The sequence below is a fragment of the Engystomops pustulosus genome, chromosome 5 (genome assembly GCF_040894005.1).
Source record: "Engystomops pustulosus chromosome 5, aEngPut4.maternal, whole genome shotgun sequence".
Classification (NCBI taxonomy): Eukaryota; Metazoa; Chordata; class Amphibia; order Anura; family Leptodactylidae; genus Engystomops; species Engystomops pustulosus.
This window is the reverse complement of record NC_092415.1, coordinates 201,353,389-201,369,055: the sequence shown is the minus strand read 5'-3', so window position 1 is coordinate 201,369,055 and position 15,667 is coordinate 201,353,389. Positions and strand designations below refer to the sequence as shown.

The 15,667-nt window shown below is 48.4% G+C and overlaps 1 protein-coding gene across 1 annotated transcript in view; it reads right to left on the bottom strand.

Moving 5' to 3' along the window:
* GLCCI1 (glucocorticoid induced 1) overlaps window positions 1-15,373 on the bottom strand; it is a 28,432-nt gene extending 13,059 nt beyond the window's left edge. The window contains exons 1-3 of the mRNA XM_072154366.1: window positions 14,985-15,373; window positions 3,659-3,810; window positions 923-1,012 (exon numbers count right to left, since the gene is read on the bottom strand). Of these exons, the coding sequence (XP_072010467.1) occupies window positions 923-1,012; window positions 3,659-3,810; window positions 14,985-15,261 (519 nt within the window). The 5' untranslated portion in view covers window positions 15,262-15,373. The remainder of the gene's footprint in view (window positions 1-922; window positions 1,013-3,658; window positions 3,811-14,984) is intronic.
* Window positions 15,374-15,667: the final 294 nt, after the last annotated feature.

Genomic DNA, 15,667 nt, shown 5'->3' with positions numbered 1-15,667 from the left:
CCTGATTACCGAGGCGCCTCCGGTGACGCAGGACGTGACACGGTAGAAGACGCGCTCGCGTTCTTTGTAATTAGAGCCGCCAGAACAATAACCAATGTCTAGGTTACCGGGAGTGGGCGTCAGGCAAGTGGAGAGAAGCGTAATTCTACGGGCGTGGGCGCGTTATGACACATAGTAATTTGCAACCTGTGCTTTTATTCAGGCTGCGCGGCGCTCTTACCCGCGATGACAGATTGGGGTTATTCGGGATTTTAATAGCTGCTGACCTGAAATAACACTCAGGAACATCTCGCTGGAAGAAAAGTTTTCCCAGATAACGGAAACTTCTCCTTACATTAGCCCGGAAATTTTCAGATTCCGTCTCGGAATTTCATAGACATCGTATGCGGAATGGAAAAAGTTGGGCAGAAGTTTAGCTGTAAGTGCTGTGCTCCAAACACAACCAAAGCTGCATAAAAGATTCTTCAGTAGCGTTCTGAAACAGACCTGAGGACTTGGCCCCTGTACAGCATCCCGGGGTCTATTTACCCACAATGCAAGACAGCAAAATGGACTATACAGAAGACCGGATAATATCCATGGAGGATCGTGTATGCAGGCCCCATGCACTCCTGTGTTACTCTATTTGCCCCCTACCCTGTAATAGAGATGGGCGGACCCAGACTTTGAGTTTGGGGTCCTCCATTCGGCAGCCGAACCTTAAGTCCAGATTGGCTCATCTCTAGTCTGTAACAAAGTAACCCATGGCCAAAGTATCAGACTACACTGTTTATTTGTAGTCTGTAGCCATGGAAACACAGATCTGAACAGGAAAAATAGCCAACCAATGACAGATTTTTAGACAAATTTCAAGAACAGCAATGTGCCTTCTCAGTAGGGTTTCTTGCAGGCCGGACCCCCTATGTAACAATGGTGTGGGTACCTCTTTCAGCTGGTCTGTGCTCCCCCAGGACGCAGAGCGCTGATGGCTTGGTTTCTTCTCTGTGCTCTCTTCTCCCCAGCAGCTCGGCGTCTACAGAAATACAAGGTAAATCAAGGGTTAATAGACCGGGTCACATCCACGCCTGAATCCAGTACCAAAATATTATCCAGATCCTTCCATGCCCTTACTGTGAACTGAGTAAGATACAAGTGGGTGGTCTATCTTGCCTGATGTCCACTGTGGTCTCACACTGCTGTGCACTGTGCTCTCTGCAGTATTTTTATGGATTGTCCCTGTGCATACCTGTGGGTATGTGATTAGTAGCAGCAGGACTGTGAAATATGTATTTATATTGCAGGACTGTAGCACTGGGAGAGTGTCCTCACACTGCGGTGCTCTGTGTTCATTGCAGCCAGTGTCAAGTATTATCCCTGGAAAGATGTAGAATCATACCACTGTGTAGATTGTTAGTAGCCGCAGGACTGTGTAATATGGTTTTATATCCTAGGGTTGTAGCGTCTCCACATCAAACATCAATATATTACAGGGAACCGGTCAGCAGTTGTGACCATGGAGCCTGCGGTCAATGTTACATATTGTCCCTGGAGAGATGTGTAATCAGACCTTTGTATGTTGTTAGTAGCAGCAGGACTGTGATATATGGATTCATATTCCAGGTTTTTCCGAGTAAAATCCGCCTCTACAGCAGTCACTCAGAGCAGAGGGGAGGTGGAGCATCTAAGCCCCAAATCCCAGGTATGGATAAAAGGTGGAGATAATATGTTGCCTACCAGAAGTATCTACATTGTTAACTGGATACATTTATCTAAGTAACATATCAGAAGAGAACATTACAAAAGACATCCAACACAATCAATGTCCCTGATATCTGGGGAAAGTGACAGAACCTCACATCTGCCACATGCACTCCCCAACCAGGTGTCATCTAGCACCGGAATGGAACTGGCACCAGAAGGGAACTGGAAGCCAATTACGAACAGTGCGGAGGGAACACAACCAAAATGTTACAAAAAAACAACAAAAAACAAAAACATACAATCCATGGTGGCGATGTGCTGCAGCTGCATTCTGCAGGCTATTGCTCAGCAGGAGACATTCTAGCTGCGGCCGCATTGTGCATTATACATGTATCAGGGAGGACTGGGCCCGAGCTGCAGGGGACCGGGAGCTGCGGCTATTCTATTACTAATTGTCAGCGGTGTGAAATATTAAAGAAGCCTCTCAAGTCACTAAGACATTATCACACAGTATGTGCCGACCCTGCGAGGATGACCGGGCCCCGGGGGCTCTGATCACATGATCTACAGAAGGGAGGGGGAATCCTAGAGATATTACAATATGATAAGACACATAACATGGTCCTACTGACCCCGATGGAGGCCCAGTGCCCTCCATGTGACACTACAGAGGAGGAGGCTGTGGGTATATAGTATCTCTAGGCCCGATGTATCCTCCATGTGACACTACAGAGGAGGAGGCTGTGGGTATAGTATCTCTAGGCCCGATGTATCCTCCATGTGACACTACAGAGGAGGAGGCTGTGGGTATAGTATCTCTAGGTCTGATGTATCCTCCATGTGACACTACAGAGGAGGAGGCTGTGGGTATAGTATCTCTAGGTCTGATGTATCCTCCATGTGACACTACAGAGGAGGAGGCTGTGGGTATAGTATCTCTAGGTCTGATGTATCCTCCATGTGACACTACAGAGGAGGAGGCTGTGGGTATATAGTATCTCTAGGCCTGATGTATCCTCCATGTGACACTACAGAGGAGGAGGCTGTGGGTATATAGTATCTCTAGGCCCGATGTATCCTCCATGTGACACTACAGAGGAGGAGGCTGTGGGTATATAGTATCTCTAGGCCCGATGTATCCTCCATGTGACACTACAGAGGAGGAGGCTGTGGGTATAGTATCTCTAGGCCCGATGTATCCTCCATGTGACACTACAGAGGAGGAGGCTGTGGGTATAGTATCTCTAGGTCTGATGTATCCTCCATGTGACACTACAGAGGAGGAGGCTGTGGGTATAGTATCTCTAGGTCTGATGTATCCTCCATGTGACACTACAGAGGAGGAGGCTGTGGGTATATAGTATCTCTAGGTCTGATGTATCCTCCATGTGACACTACAGAGGAGGAGGCTGTGGGTATATAGTATCTCTAGGCCTGATGTATCCTCCATGTGACACTACAGAGGAGGAGGCTGTGGGTATATAGTATCTCTAGGCCTGATGTATCCTCCATGTGACACTACAGAGGAGGAGGCTGTGGGTATATAGTATCTCTAGGCCCGATGTATCCTCCATGTGACACTACAGAGGAGGAGGCTGTGGGTATAGTATCTCTAGGCCTGATGTATCCTCCATGTGACACTACAGAGGAGGAGGCTGTGGGTATATAGTATCTCTAGGCCTGATGTATCCTCCATGTGACACTACAGAGGAGGAGGCTGTGGGTATATAGTATCTCTAGGCCCGATGTATCCTCCATGTGACACTACAGAGGAGGAGGCTGTGGGTATATAGTATCTCTAGGCCTGATGTATCCTCCATGTGACACTACAGAGGAGGAGGCTGTGGGTATAGTATCTCTAGGCCTGATGTATCCTCCATGTGACACTACAGAGGAGGAGGCTGTGGGTATAGTATCTCTAGGCCTGATGTATCCTCCATGTGACTACACCACAGACACGAGGCCGGGGGGACATTACCTGGGTGGCTTTATCATTCATACATGAGGGGTAGAGAACATGAGGGTCCCGAGGCCAGTGGCCGCTCAGGTAGGGTCCAGTTATGGTGTCCAGGGATGAAGTCCTCCTGATGGTGGTGGATGATCGGAGGTGATGGGAATTTGACCGCTCAGCTAGAAAGAAAGAAAACTTATTAGATTGGGGGTTCACATACTTAATATGTTATAGCTGTATGACATACACTAAGGAGGGGGGCACAGAAGCATAAGGGGGGGGGGGGGTAGGTACACTGCGCCTCTAATTCCTCATGGAAATGCCTACAGACAAATGTTTAATATTTGGAGAGCAGAATTACAGAGCGTCAGGGGCGACTCTGCCGATACTGGAGGAAATATCTGCAGCAGACAGAGGCCGCACACAGGAGAGATAAGAGAAACCAAACTAGGACAACCCCAAACTGCAGGAACCCGATCCCAAGGAGAAGGCCAAACTTTACTGCATCTAAGTACGGGACAATATTCTGATGGGTGGTTGGGGTCCCAGTCTATCACAACTATTGGGGTCCCTTGTACCTGTATTGGATTAGATGATTTTGCAGCTCCCTCCAGCCGCCCCATAGAGAATGAATGGTGTGTGGGATGAGCCCCTACATGTGGTGGGAGAAGGGGGGTACATGGGACCCCTGATGGGGGTGATCGGAATCTCCAATTCCATGAATATACAAATAACGACCCCTTTAAAACAAGTTCCTACTATTAGTTTAGTTACAAAACAATGTAACAATTTTTGCACAACTGTCAACCACGGGCATGCTGGGAAATCTGATTACTAAAGCTGCAAGAGGCGGAGCCAGTATCTTCAGCCTCAATCCCTGCACTTAATTCCACCCCAATTTTAATAAAGAACCCTATGGATGATCAGGGTCAGGCAGCGGTCCCCTCGCCTCCGTCCCATCAGTCCTTATTTCAGACTTTTTCGTTATTAATCAGATTTTTTTTTTCACAATATTAGATTTTAATTTTCCACTTTCCTCCAGTTTTCTGGCCACTTCCAGGTAACATTAGAATATGATAAATGCAGGAGACTGATGCGCAGAGCTGCAAAAAGGTGCGAGCGAGAAACACAACAGGAAGGAAAGTGCATCAGTCACTGGTCGAAGTAAATTTCTTAAATGCGCCCACAACATGCAAAACAGAAAATGTGATGTGAAGGCCAAAGCTTCACACACAATGTAATGCACTCAGTGTCGTCTATTGTCCTGGACAGGTGAGCAATCAGACCTATGTGTATGTTAGTAGCAGCAGGACTGTGATATATATATTTACATTCCAGAATTGTAGCTTCTCCAAGTGCACTGGGGACGGGTCCTCACACTGCTGTGCTCTGGGCTATCTGAAGCCAGTATTAGTTATTGTCACTAGAGAGAGATTCATATCTTAGTGTAAGTTGTTAGTAGCAGCAGGACTGTGACATATGTATTTATATTCCAGGATGTAGCCTTATCCAAGAGCACTGGGGAAGTGTCCTCACACTGCTGTGCTCTTAGGCCAGTATTAGTCATTGTCGCCAGAGAAACACATATCTCTGTGCAAGTTGTTAGTAGCAGCAGGACTGTGATATATGGATTTATATTCTAGGATTGTAGCTTCTCCAAGCGCACTGGGGGCCCATCCTTACACTGTTGTGCACTTAGCTCTCTGAATTAAACCAAGCCTCAGCTCCTGTAAATATTATAACAATCATTTTTGGGGCTGGTGAGAAGTTGAGCATAGGCATCATAGAGCGCAGCAGAGCGAGGACACCAATCCAGGAATATAAACCCATATTTAACAGTCCTGCTGCTCCTAACATCTACAGAGGTAGGATAACACATGTCTCTAGAGATCATATTTAAACATTGAATGCAGAGAACACAGAAGTGGAAGAGGAAACGCCCCCAGTGCACATAGAGAATCCAAAATTCTCACATATAAATCCATATATCACAGTCCTGCTGCTACTAACATTTACAGAGGTAGAGTTAAACATCTCTCCAGGGACAATACCCAACACTGGCTACAGAGAGCACAACAGTTGGAGGACACATCCCCACAGTGCAATCCTGAAATATAAATCCATATATCACAGTCCTGCTGCTACTAACAACATACATTACACTGGCTGAATGGTCAAATACAAAGTTTCTAGTCACTGACTGCAAGCAAAGATGTTGCAAACAGTGAACTAATGAAACTAAGCACATTATTAAGATTACAGCAGTTTTTCTATAAAATTAAGAATATTTTCTAATTTTAGGGTAAAACATGCGCCGCCCCCAGACGCTGCAGACAGTCTACTGGGATTATCACTTGGCATCCGCTGACTTGCCGGCCTCTTCCTCCCATCTGCTCTACAGACAGAAGATAATCCTGCAGATGTAGCAGGGCCGAGCGCGTTTGGAAACTTATCTCTGCTTCAAATGACAAACTCAGCTCTGCTACATGCATCATAGTAGATCTCACAGATCTGGTGCTGGCTCTGCAGGATTCTGCCCCGTCCTGCGCGGCGCTGCTAACGTTTTCTATGACCTCTTTCCTTTCATAGACCTTGGTGTAAGTTTTCCATCCCGTGTGGCGCCCCCTATTACTTTAGGCACAGCCCGCTCGGGCCGGTCACAGCATTGCACTTGTAAAAACCTCACGTGCTGCCGGTTCATGATAGAGACGTGGCACTCCACAACCCCAGATGCCTACTTCAATAATCAAAAAGGAGGAGGTACAGCGAGGTCTCTCAAGGCAGAGAGCACAGAGCACAGCAGTGTGAGGACATGCCCCGAATCTCCAATCATGGAGCATAATAATTCAATACATCTCCTGCTACCAACAACATATGCAAATGTTTGATTACACATCTCTCCAGGGACAATACATTATACTGGCACAGCAGTGTGAGGACACATCTGGGTGCACTTGGAGAAGCTACAATCTTGTAATAAAAATACATATTTCACAGTCCTGCTGATACTAAACATAGTACACAAAAGTATGATTACACATCTCTCCACGTAAAATACCCAATGCTGCCTGCAGAGAGCACAGCAGTGTGAGGACACATCCAGTGCACTTAGAAAAGCTACATTCTTGTAACAGTCCTGCTGCTATTAACATAGAAGATGGAGCTATTAAATGTTTCTCCAGGGACAATACATGACACTGTCTGCACAGAGCACAGCAGTGTGAGGACATACCTCCAAGTACAGTCAGAAGCTACAATCCTGGAATTTAAATCTAACAACATATACAAAGGTCTGATTACACATCTCTCCAGGGACAATACATAACACTGGCTGCAGAGAGCACAGAGCACAGCAGTGTGAGGTCTGATTACACATCTCTCCAGGGACAATACATAGCACTGGCTGCAGTACTGCATGGTCACACCTGCTGATGGGTTACAGTATTTGGGGCTTTTAAATGTGTTTTTCAGGACTTAACTAAAGGAAGGCCTAATTATGACACATTACACATGCAGAGAGGACAATGCGAGGCACCGGAGCGCCTCCTGTATAAGGTCCTGAGACCTCGCCCCGGCTACAACCTCACACAACAAACACCAGCGCCTCCATAGTGACTGCACGAGGAGGAAGCCAGGAGCCGCAGACTATTGCACAATGCAGAAAACACAACGCTGTCACTTTAAAACACTTGTGCCATAGGACTGCAGCAGGCGGAGCGCGCCAGCACAGGAGCTTCCTGCCACACCGGCCGCATGGAGGGTATCAGGTGCTACCTGCGCTTCTACAAGCCAGGATGGGAAATCGCTCACTTACTGGCATATGGTGCAGCCAAAACCCATGGCAGCTCCGGGGAAACCAGTATAGCCCCGAGCACAGATGGAGGAAACCAGTGCAAACCAGCATAGCCCCGGGCAAAGACGGAGGAAACCAGTGCAAACCAGCATAGCCCCGAGCACAGATGGAGGAAACCAGTGCAAACCAGCATAGCCCCGAGCACAGATGGAGGAAACCAGTGCAAACCAGCATAGCCCCGAGCACAGATGGAGGAAACCAGTGCAAACCAGCATAGCCCCGAGCACAGATGGAGGAAACCAGTGCAAACCAGCATAGCCCCGAGCACAGATGGAGGAAACCAGTGCAAACCAGCATAGCCCCGAGCACAGATGGAGGAAACCAGTGCAAACCAGCATAGCCCCGAGCACAGATGGAGGAAACCAGTGCAAACCAGCATAGCCCCGAGCACAGATGGAGGAAACCAGTGCAAACCAGCATAGCCCCGAGCACAGATGGAGGAAACCAGTGCAACCCAGCATAGCCCCGAGCACAGATGGAGGAAACCAGTGCAAACCAGCATAGCCCCGAGCAAAGCTGGAGAAAACCAGTATAGCCCCGAGCACAGATGGAGGAAACCAGTGCAAACCAGTATAGCCCCGAGCACAGATTGAGAAAACCAGTGCAAACCAGCATAGCCCCGAGCAAAGCTGGAGGAAGCCAGTGCAAACCAGTATAGCCCCGAGCAAAGCTGGAGGAAGCCAGTGCAAACCAGTATAGCCCCGAGCAAAGCTGGAGGAAGCCAGTGCAAACCAGTATAGCCCCGAGCAAAGCTGGAGGAAGCCAGTGCAAACCAGTATAGCCCCGAGCAAAGCTGGAGGAAGCCAGTGCAAACCAGTATAGCCCCGAGCAAAGCTGGAGGAAGCCAGTGCAAACCAGTATAGCCCCGAGCACAGATGGAGGAAACCAGTGCAAACCAGTATAGCCCCGAGCAAAGATGGAGGAAACCAGTGCAAACCAGTATAGCCCCGAGCACAGATGGAGAAAACCAGTGCAAACCAGTATAGCCCCGAGCACAGATGGAGAAAACCAGTGCAAACCAGCATAGCCCCGAGCACAGATGGAGAAAACCAGTGCAAACCAGTATAGCCCCGAGCACAGATGGAGAAAACCAGTGTAAACCAGTATAGCCCCGAGCACAGATGGAGAAAACCAGTATAGCCCCGAGCACAGATGGAGAAAACCAGTATAGCCCCGAGCACAGATGGAGAAAACCAGTGCAAACCAGCATAGCCCCGAGCACAGATGGAGAAAACCAGTGCAAACCAGTATAGCCCCGAGCACAGATGGAGAAAACCAGTGCAAACCAGTATAGCCCCGAGCACAGATGGAGGAAGCCAGTGCAACTAGTATGATGCCAACAAGCCATCGCCGCCCACGCCCCACATCTACCGATCCATAACCAGCTGCCCCCATTCACGAGCACAGGTGCTGATCCACTTGCTTCCTGGAGGACTAGTCCACTTGAATATGGAACATGTATTACCCCATCCGGCCAGTAGTGGCCACTGCAGGGAAAATTCTCCCTCACAACCAACATCAGATGTTTGATCAGCGGCTCGTTAGATTGTACGCATTACAAAAACATGACTCTTCTATTAACAGCGCCACACCTGTCCATGGGCAGAGGGCGGTACTGCAGCTCACTCCATAGTATGAATACAGCTGGCACTAGGACCCCACCAACATCACAACTACAACTCCCATCACGCACCATGAGTTACCAGGGCACGACAGGAGCTGTAATCCCCTGCCAGGAAGAATATAATACACGTCTCCGCACAGCAGCCGGCGCTCAGGCGACGATACAGACCAATTAAGAAGCGGGGCGCGCTCGTTATGCCCCTACTCTCTGGTTTCACCTTGGTAAATGGCTCCCCGGGGTTTGGTGAATGATGTCACTACAGAGCGGCGTTATTACAGAGCGAGCCATCTGGGACTGATGTCAGACACAGCGCGGAGTTAAAGAGACAGACAGCGGGCATGTAGGATGATGTAACGGAGCTCCATGCATGGCCCTATAATACCTGCAGTCCTATGTAACACCATAGACTACAGTATACAAGACAGCAAAGAGACAGATGTAGCAGAGCCGAGCTAAACACTATCCTCCATGCATGGCCCTATAAAACATGCAGTCCTATGTAACTCAATAGGGCACAATACACCAGACAAAAGAGATGTAGCAGGGTTGACTTGGTCTCTGTATCCTCTCTGCATGCACATGTAACACCTTCAGTCCTATGCAACACTATAGACTATGGTATAGAAGACAGCAAAGAGACAGATGTAGCAGAGCCAAGCTCGTCAACTGTCTGCTCTGTGCAACACCATTGAGAGTCAAGTCTTTGGATTTACATAGAACTGCAGGTCTTGGGCACAGCTTATCCTGTACACCTGAATACATCTCTAACCAAGTCTTATCTATGGATTTGCATGGGACTGCAAGTATACATATTGTATGGCCATGCAAAGTGTACACAGGTGACCAGCTCAGCCCTGCTGCGTCTCATCTATGGCATTACATAGGACTGCACGTACATATTCTGTATCGCCATGCACAGAGCTGACCAGCTCAGCTACATCTGTCTCTCTGCACTCCGGTCTAGTCTCTGGCATTAGATAGGACTGCTGGTACCGGATCAAAGCATACAGGACCAATCGGACTCTGCTGCATCAGTCTTATATGGTGTTACGTAGGACTGCAGGTGTACATTCAGTATGGCCGTGCACAAGATTCAATACATACACATGCAGTCCTATGTAGCGTCATAGATGCACTACACCAAATTACACAGATGCAGCAGGGCCAAGCTGCTCACCGGTGCGAGTTGTGCATGGCCAAGCAATATGTATACCTGCAGTCCTAAGCAAATCCATGCATAGAGATGTACACAGCTTATCCTGTACACTTGAATGCAAGACTTGCAGTCCTATGTAAATCCAAAGCAAAAACAATTACATCAACTGACACCACAGTGTGGTATCAGGACATTGTCAGCTGCAGAGGTTGAGCAGCAGTCCTGTGTAAACTGAGCTCTGCCATGCTGCAGGTCATCTGGTCATATTGGCACCATGAGAGTGTTCAGATAAGAGGGGCGGGAGGGGCTGCAGAGCCCAAAACCCACAGATAGAAGAGTCACTCGGCCGCCCAGTATAGAAGAGTTTGTCAACGTATCAAGTTAAAGGGGTTGTACTTGAATACAATAGTATGCCCGATTCTTTCCAGAAATGGCGCCACACTAGTCCGCAGGTGCTGCCCGGTATTGCAAGTCAACCTGTTTCAATTAAAAAAAAAAACTGAACTGCAATCTCATGTAGTAGTACGATGCAGCGGCAGTCCTATGCAAGCACCTGCAACATTATCCAGAATGATAAATAACAATGATGTAGCAGAGTCCGGTGTGTAAAACTAGAAGGCAGGAGAGATGTAGCAGAGCAGAGTCGGTCAACTGTTTGCTATGAGTAGTATAATAACCCGGTCAGGTTGCTAGCTGCAGTCCTATGTAAAAACGTCAAGTGTAGAGGGATTATAAAGCGGAGATGTAGTAGTATCGAGTGTGCACTGTAAAACTACATGTCGATCGATGTAGCAGAGTTGAGTGTGTCAACTGTTTCCTGCGAGCAGCATTGGTTAACGCAATAGGAGTGAGCGGCAGTCCTACGCAAGGATCTCAAGACGTTATTGTAAGATTAGACAACAGAGACGTAGCAGAGTCACAAGTGTACAATGATCTTAAGGCAGCCCAGATGTAGCAGAGCCGAGTCAGTACATCGTGAAGATTCCCTTCAGGCCCATACGCAGATGTAGTGTGCCTGTTCAGCTCTCCTACATCGACCTTACTTTTTACGAGAAATACAAAGTTATTTATCACAATCTCCCCCTGAGGGTTAAAGAACAAGTTCGGCTCTGCTACATCGACAATGTTTACGCTGCAGCCAGTATATGGAGTCTCCCCAAAGCCGCGCCCCTAGCAGCGAGACGAAAACGATCAGGTACAATCGCCATGAATGAACCCGCCGCTAATCTCGTGTCATCACCTAAGAAGGCCTTTAGTAATGGAGTCTTAAAGGAACAGAGCAACTAGAGGAGGAGAGACCTTCCTGCAAGACTGAACCGTCATAGGGGTCATCCAGAGCTAGGGGGCGCTGTATGCCGAGCCCCTCACACTGCATGGCTGTCCATGTGCTCCTGATAACATGGTGGGGTGCGGTGGTCTTCAGCAGGTGGAACCCCCAAACTCATATCCTGCACAATATCCTGTGCAACACTACTGCTCCAAGCATCCCCTGACAGCCAGAGGTCATCGAGGCATGCTGGGAGTTGTAGTTTTTCACCAGTGTTCTAGATTAGATCAGTGCGACTAAGGATTAGTCGTCACGGCTGCATTATGTTCTAGAGCAGAGGTCTGCAATGTGCAGCTGGTGCTAAACTACAACACTGAGCATGTCAGGACATGTTGGGAGTTGTAGTTTTCAAGCTCTCTGAATTAAATACATTGACTAATCCAAGAACTACAAGTAGCAGCAGTCTCCTGCGTACAGGAACCTAATTTTTCATCAAGAAGGAGCCGCTCCAGAACATTACACTTACTAGGCCTGTTCTGGAACTACAAGTGTTGCTACTGGGCCACAAAAGGCAACAGCTGATCAGAGCATCCAGAACCGGAGCACATCTCTACATTACAGGCAGTCCCCGGGTTACATACAAGATAGGGTCTGGAGGTTTGTTCTTAAGTTGAATTTGTATGTAAGTCGAAACTGTATATTTTATAATGGTAGATCCAGACAAAAAAATGTTTTGCCCCAGTGACAATTGGAGTTTCAAAATTTTTCTGTAATTGGACCAAGGATTATCAATAAAGCTTCATTACAGACTCCTTACAGCTGATTATTGCAGTCTGGGACTATAGTAACATCCAGAGAGGTCACCAGAGGTCACAGTGGGCAGAGGGGTCCGTCTTTAACTATGGGTCGTCTGTAAGTCGGGTGTCCTTAAGTAGGGGACCGCCTGTATATATTCCCAGCATGGTTCTAGATCTACACCTACAACCTGACCTTGACCTAGAAAGGTGAAACAGCTACTCCAGACCCCCACCTCCAGGAAATTGTTCTAGAACCAGGCAATGGCACCTAGTTTTCACTTACCAAGTCCAAACTCCAAAGTTTCAGACCCTATGATTTGTTCTAAGCCTATCCCTTCTCCAGTTCTAGATCAACAAAAAAAATCCAGGACCGGTGGAACGTAAATTCTACGTTCTACTGCAACTCCCAGCATGCACGGACTATGACATGTTCCCTGGATATGCTGGGAGTAATAGCCTCTCTCTATTACAGAAGCAAGCGCTAGCAAGCTAGAGCTAGAATTTCCTACCCTGACCTAGAAGAGCCAGATCTCAGAACACATGTAAACATCGCAGTCTATTCAAGAATGTTGGAACTGCTCTAGAACCTTGTGTTCATCTACCAGGGTAAGCAACGTTCTGCAAGTGACAAGCACATGTGCAGGCACCGCTCTCCAGACTAGTTCTAGAAGTTTTTGTGCCAGCTGTGACCCGAGCAATGAGACGTGTTCTGGACGAGACCTGTTAGTAAAACAAAAACCTCTATGCATGCTCTGACAGCTGTATGTACACGCTGGGTGTAGTAGTAGTAGTTTTGCACCAGTGTTGGCTGCTTCATCTACAACTATAAATCCTCGATCTTAATCTAGAAAAGTCAAGCACCCACCACAGACCTTCAGATCCCAATACACCCCACCAGACTCCAGTGTGCTGTCTGCTCTAGAACGTCAAGTGTAAGCACAGGCTCTGGAATCCTCCCACAGCAACTTATACTGATATAACACATCTAACACTGCTCCAGCAGTGCAACTCCCTGACCGATTTGAGAACTAGAAAGTCCAAGCATCAACTCTATGAAAACTGAAAATTTAACTCCACATATTATGTGCCCAAGCTCAACCACTTGCTCTAGAACTCTACATGAAGGTTATTTAGCCATTCTGTACCCACTCAGGTCTTCACTGCTCTACACAACCTAGAAAGGCCTGGCCCAATGCTGCTCTAGATATTCCAAGATCCTGAACTCCTTCAGATCCAGAACCCAATGTGCATGCATTATGCTCCAGAAAAAGTTCAAGATTGATAGTAGCAGAGGTGCTCTTCAACTAAAAGCTCCAGCTGTTGACTTCACAACCCTAGATTTTAGAAAGGTTCTAGAGCTATAAGTAGTGCACCTAATAACCCTCTAGGACACAAATGTACCAGCATCTTCCAAAACCAATACATGCCCCAAAACTGTCCCGCTTCATTCTAGAACCCTACACATGCACTTATCACCAGAAAGTTATACGTTATAAAACTTATACACTGCATTTCATGTTCAATTATTAGGAACTCAATACATGGAATAACATCTAGAAAAGTTCTAAACCATGGTGACTTCACATCCCAGCACTACTCTAGAGCCCAAAGCTCATGCACTTAACTCCAGAGAAGTTCTAGAACTAGCATGTTGTGAGCGGGGCCCTCACTCCTATTCTTTTATAAGACTTATTACTCTGTAATGTCTTATTTTGTAAATGTTTTCCAGAACCTGTAAAGCGCCACGGAGTTTGATTATATAAGTAATTCGCTATACAAGTAATGATGATCATGAAGCACAGGCGAGGGTCTCCAGAAAAGTTCTAGAACTCATGCACTGCAATTAATGTTCTAAGAGGGTGCAGTCACACGTTGTAGTTAAAACTGCATCAGAATCAGCTTTGAGGTGGGTTTCGGTGCAGTTTTGTCTTTTTAACAGGTGAAAGACACGAACTGAATGGGTGAATTAGATTTTATTTAAAGGGGAAACCTGTTCCATAAATCTCATTCACCCGTTCAGTTCATTTCTTTCACCTGTTAAATAGACAAAACTGCACCAAAAACCACCTCAAAGCTGATTCTGATGCAGTTTTAACTGCAACGTGTGACTGCACCCTCAATGCTCTAGACCCCAGCGCACACATGCACTCAGCTCCAGGAACCGTTCTAGAACTCACACACTGCATTTCATGTCAATGACTTAAAACCCAACACACGGGTGCACTGGTGTTCAGAAAAGTTCTAGAACATGCAGCACTTCATGTTGTTTCAGAACTAATGCCTCGCACATCATGTTCTATCAATGCAGGCACATGTGTGCCTTTCTCTAGGAAAGGCTCTAGCCCCCCCCCCCACACACACACGCAGGACGGAGGGGCCCACTGCTGGTCGCCCAACAAGCAGGACAGACTGGCCGGCCCCCCACATGCAGGACAGGCTCGGGCCGCTTATACGGAGTGGGCACACACATGCACCGGTCTCCGGGGCGGCTGTACAGGTCAGGCCGGGGTCGGACACACATGCACCGGTCTCCGGGGCGGCTGTACAGGTCAGGCCGGGGTCGGACACACATGCACCGGTCTCCGGGGCGGCTGCACAGGTCAGGCCGGGGTCGGACACACATGCTCCGGTCGGGCCGGCACACGTTGCTGCTCACCTCTGGGGGACGCCGCGTTCCTCCTGTCCGGGGACGTGCTCCTCCTCCTCCGGGCACGGGCCCCCTCGGGGCTGCTGTGAGGGAGCAGCGGAGAAGGCGGTGAGGGGCTCGGGGGCCCGGGCTCGGTATTACTCCCCACAGAGGCTGACGGGGAGCGGCTGGGGCTGCTGTGCAGGAGCTGGTAGGGTACGGTGGCCCGGATGGGCTGCAGCAGGCGCGCTGAGCCGTTCGGCGGGGAGCCGGAGCCGCGCTTCACTCGGGGGTGAGTGGAAGACATGACGGCGGCCGGATGCTCGGACTCCCCCGCCAGCGCCGGTGACGCAGCTCCTCCGCGCGCGGCCCCCGAATGGCCGGCCACTGTCACAGCGGGGCGGCGCTCACACAGCCAGGCGCTGCGTCATAACCAATCAGAGGGCGGATTCTGACCCTGACGTAGGAGCTGTGGCCAATAGCAGAGGAGCGAGGAGGGACGGGGGCGGAGCCTAGTGGAGGTTGTAGCGTAAAATAGTTCAGTGACGTCAGCAAAGTAAGTAGAAGGCTTACACACACGCGCATGTGTACGGCCTTCCGTATATATAGATGCAGAGGTATACATATACAGCCATACATATATATATATACACACGCACAAGTGTACGGCCTTCCGTATATATAGATGCAGAGGTATACATATACAGCCATAC